The sequence below is a fragment of the Phycodurus eques genome, chromosome 7, assembly GCF_024500275.1.
Source record: "Phycodurus eques isolate BA_2022a chromosome 7, UOR_Pequ_1.1, whole genome shotgun sequence".
NCBI lineage: Eukaryota > Metazoa > Chordata > Actinopteri > Syngnathiformes > Syngnathidae > Phycodurus > Phycodurus eques.
Genome location: NC_084531.1, coordinates 25,940,862 through 25,943,589, shown reverse-complemented (window position 1 = coordinate 25,943,589; position 2,728 = coordinate 25,940,862). Strand labels below are relative to the sequence as shown.

General features: G+C 39.1%; 1 protein-coding gene across 2 annotated transcripts in view; it reads right to left on the bottom strand.

The window, feature by feature from the left end:
- Nucleotides 1-658: 658 nt before the first annotated feature.
- Nucleotides 659-2,728, bottom strand: part of cdon (cell adhesion associated, oncogene regulated) — a 42,973-nt gene continuing 40,903 nt past the window's right edge. Inside the window, exon 19 of one of the 2 annotated variants that reach the window (XM_061681914.1) lies at nucleotides 659-1,196. In XM_061681914.1, the coding sequence (XP_061537898.1) occupies nucleotides 1,051-1,196 (146 nt within the window). In that variant the 3' untranslated portion in view covers nucleotides 659-1,050. The remainder of the gene's footprint in view (nucleotides 1,197-2,728) is intronic. The other variant, XM_061681915.1, reaches the window with a different exon arrangement.

Sequence of the window (2,728 nt, the reverse complement as noted above, 5' to 3'; positions counted from 1 at the left end):
ACTCGGACACTCTTACTCATGAACTCACTGATTCTAACGAATTCATGAACTCATTTAGTCTTCACTCAGCAACTAACTTACTTAATGGCTAACTCTCTAAATCAACCACGCACTCGTTTGTCTACTATTGCTTAACTCATGAACTAACGCTAACCAACTCACTCACTGACTCATTCACTAATACACTATGTAACAAACTGACTAACACCCATTAACTACCTCACTGATTCTGATTCATCAACTCATTTACTCTCACTTAAAAACTTTACCTAATACACTGTAGCTAAAGAACAAACTCAAAAACTCTTACTAACAATAACTCACTCGCATAGTCATTTACGCTAACTCACCAACTCTCCCTAACACTCACTACTAACTAACATGCTTTAATGCTCTTACTCATGAACTTACTCACTGATTTTAATGGATTCATTTACTCATTCACTCATGAATTAACTCCCTAACTCTGACTGGTTCCATGACTTATTCGTTCACTCATTTCCACTCGCTCACTCATTTAGCAACAAAACAACTCAACTCTTAGCACCACAAGTTATGAATTAACTAACCTATTCACTCACTCACACATAGACGCACGTGCACACACACACTCCACTGTGTACTGAAATAGGAGGAAGGAGGCCAAAAGTGTGTTGACTTACTCTTCCATATCTTCTCTTTATATTATTACAAAACTTTACAAGTCGCTAAATCTCCAAAACACAAGACAGTTCTCAGGCAAACCAAAAAAACAAAACAAAAGCATAAATAATAATATAAAAGACTGACAACTTTGTTCTTTGACACAGATACATTCATATGAAATAATAGTTTACTACCAGAAAAAAATAAATAAGTCATCTAAAGAGTCTTTAGGAGTTTTGTCTCAGTCTGCGGTCGCCGCGACAATTTGTCGTCCATATCGCACAAAGTCCTCTCAAAGGTCCGATCGACCGTCTTCTTTCATGTCCTCGGACTGTCCTCTCTCAGGTCCTCTTTGTGACATCGCCACAGTAGCTCCAGCAATCCACCCGCCATGTCGCAGGAACTTCAGACCTCCTGCAGGCTGGCCTGGATGAGCTCACCTCCGCCGGACATCCAACCGGGCTTTTCGTCACAGTCTGAGTCCGGAAGGCCCAGTCTGTCCCAACACAGGACCGGACCGTCCTGATCCACGACATCCAGGTCTTCCTCTGCTGCACGCGCACGCACAGACACACACACACACACACACACACACATAACAAAAACATAAGAACCCGTTTGCAGGTTATAAGGATTTTAAGAAATAGTATCATAAATGAGGCTCTAAAATAAAGTTGTATTTTTATTTGAGCTATTTAGCCTCTGAAGCATCAAGTTAAATATTTTCTTCAGTTTACAAAATATTTTTAGCATATAAGGAAATGGGAAAACATGTTGGCATATCAGTAGCTATGTCAAGGGTCATATTTACCTCCCGCCAGGACACAGATTTGTATAAATTACATTTATTTCTTTTACAATTACTCCCCCAAAATTCACATAGGAGGTAAAAAAAAATAAAAAAAATCCTCTTAGTTTATTATACATTTAGTCTCTGTTATACATTTAGTTCAATTAAGTCAAATTAAATTTAAAAAAAAAAACCATCCTGACGCTTCAGGGATTAATTAAAAAAAAAACAAATATAAAGAAATAAACTGGAGCTGTCACTTTTAGAGTTTTCTTCTTTTCCTTTCGGCTTGTCCCGTTAGGGGTCGCCACAGCGCGTCATCCTTTTCCATGTAAGCCTATCTCCTGCATCCTCCTCTCGAATACCAACTGCCATCATGTCTTCCCTCACGACATCCATCAACCTTCTCTTTGGTCTTCCTCGAGCTCTCTTGCCTGGCAGCTCCACCCTCATCATCCTTCTTCCAATATACTCACTATTTCTCCTCTGGACGTGTCCAAACCATTGAAGTCTGTGCTCTCTAACTTTGTCTCCAAAACATCGAACCTTGGCTGTCCCTCTGATGAGCTAATTTCTAATTTTATCCAACCTGGTCACTCCAAGAGCGAACCTCAACATCTTCATTTCCGCCACCTCCAGCTCTGCTTCCTGTTGTCTCTTCAGTGCCACTGTCTCTAATCCATACATCATGGCTGGCCTCACTACTGTTTTATAAACTTTGCCCTTCATCCTAGCAGAGACTCTTCTGTCACATAACACACCTGACACCTTCCTCCACCCGTTCCAACCTGCTTGGACCCGTTTCTTCACTTCCTGACCACACTCACCATTGCTCTGGACGGTTGACCCCAAGTATTTAAAGTCCTCCACCCTTGCTATCGCTTCTCCCTGTAGCCTCATTCTTCCCCCACCAGCCCTCTCATTCATGCACATATATTCTGTTTTACTTCGGCTAATCTTCATTCCTCTTCTTTCCAGTACATGCCTCCATCTTTCTAACTGTTCCTCCAGCTGCTCCCTGCTTTCACTGCAGAGTAATCTGATCAAATTAATCCAACTCTATTTAAATTATGCTGTAGGAGCTGTCATCTATAAATGGTAATGAACAAGTAAATAAAATGGAATAAATACAAAACAAAAATAAAATTCAAAATGCCATTAGTTAATTTCATTCAATTAATTGGACTATTTCTTTTGAGTTATTTTTCATATAGGGACTTCATTCATTAAGTAAAATAAATAAATAAATAATAATAATAATAATAATAACAATAAATAAATAAAATTAAATCC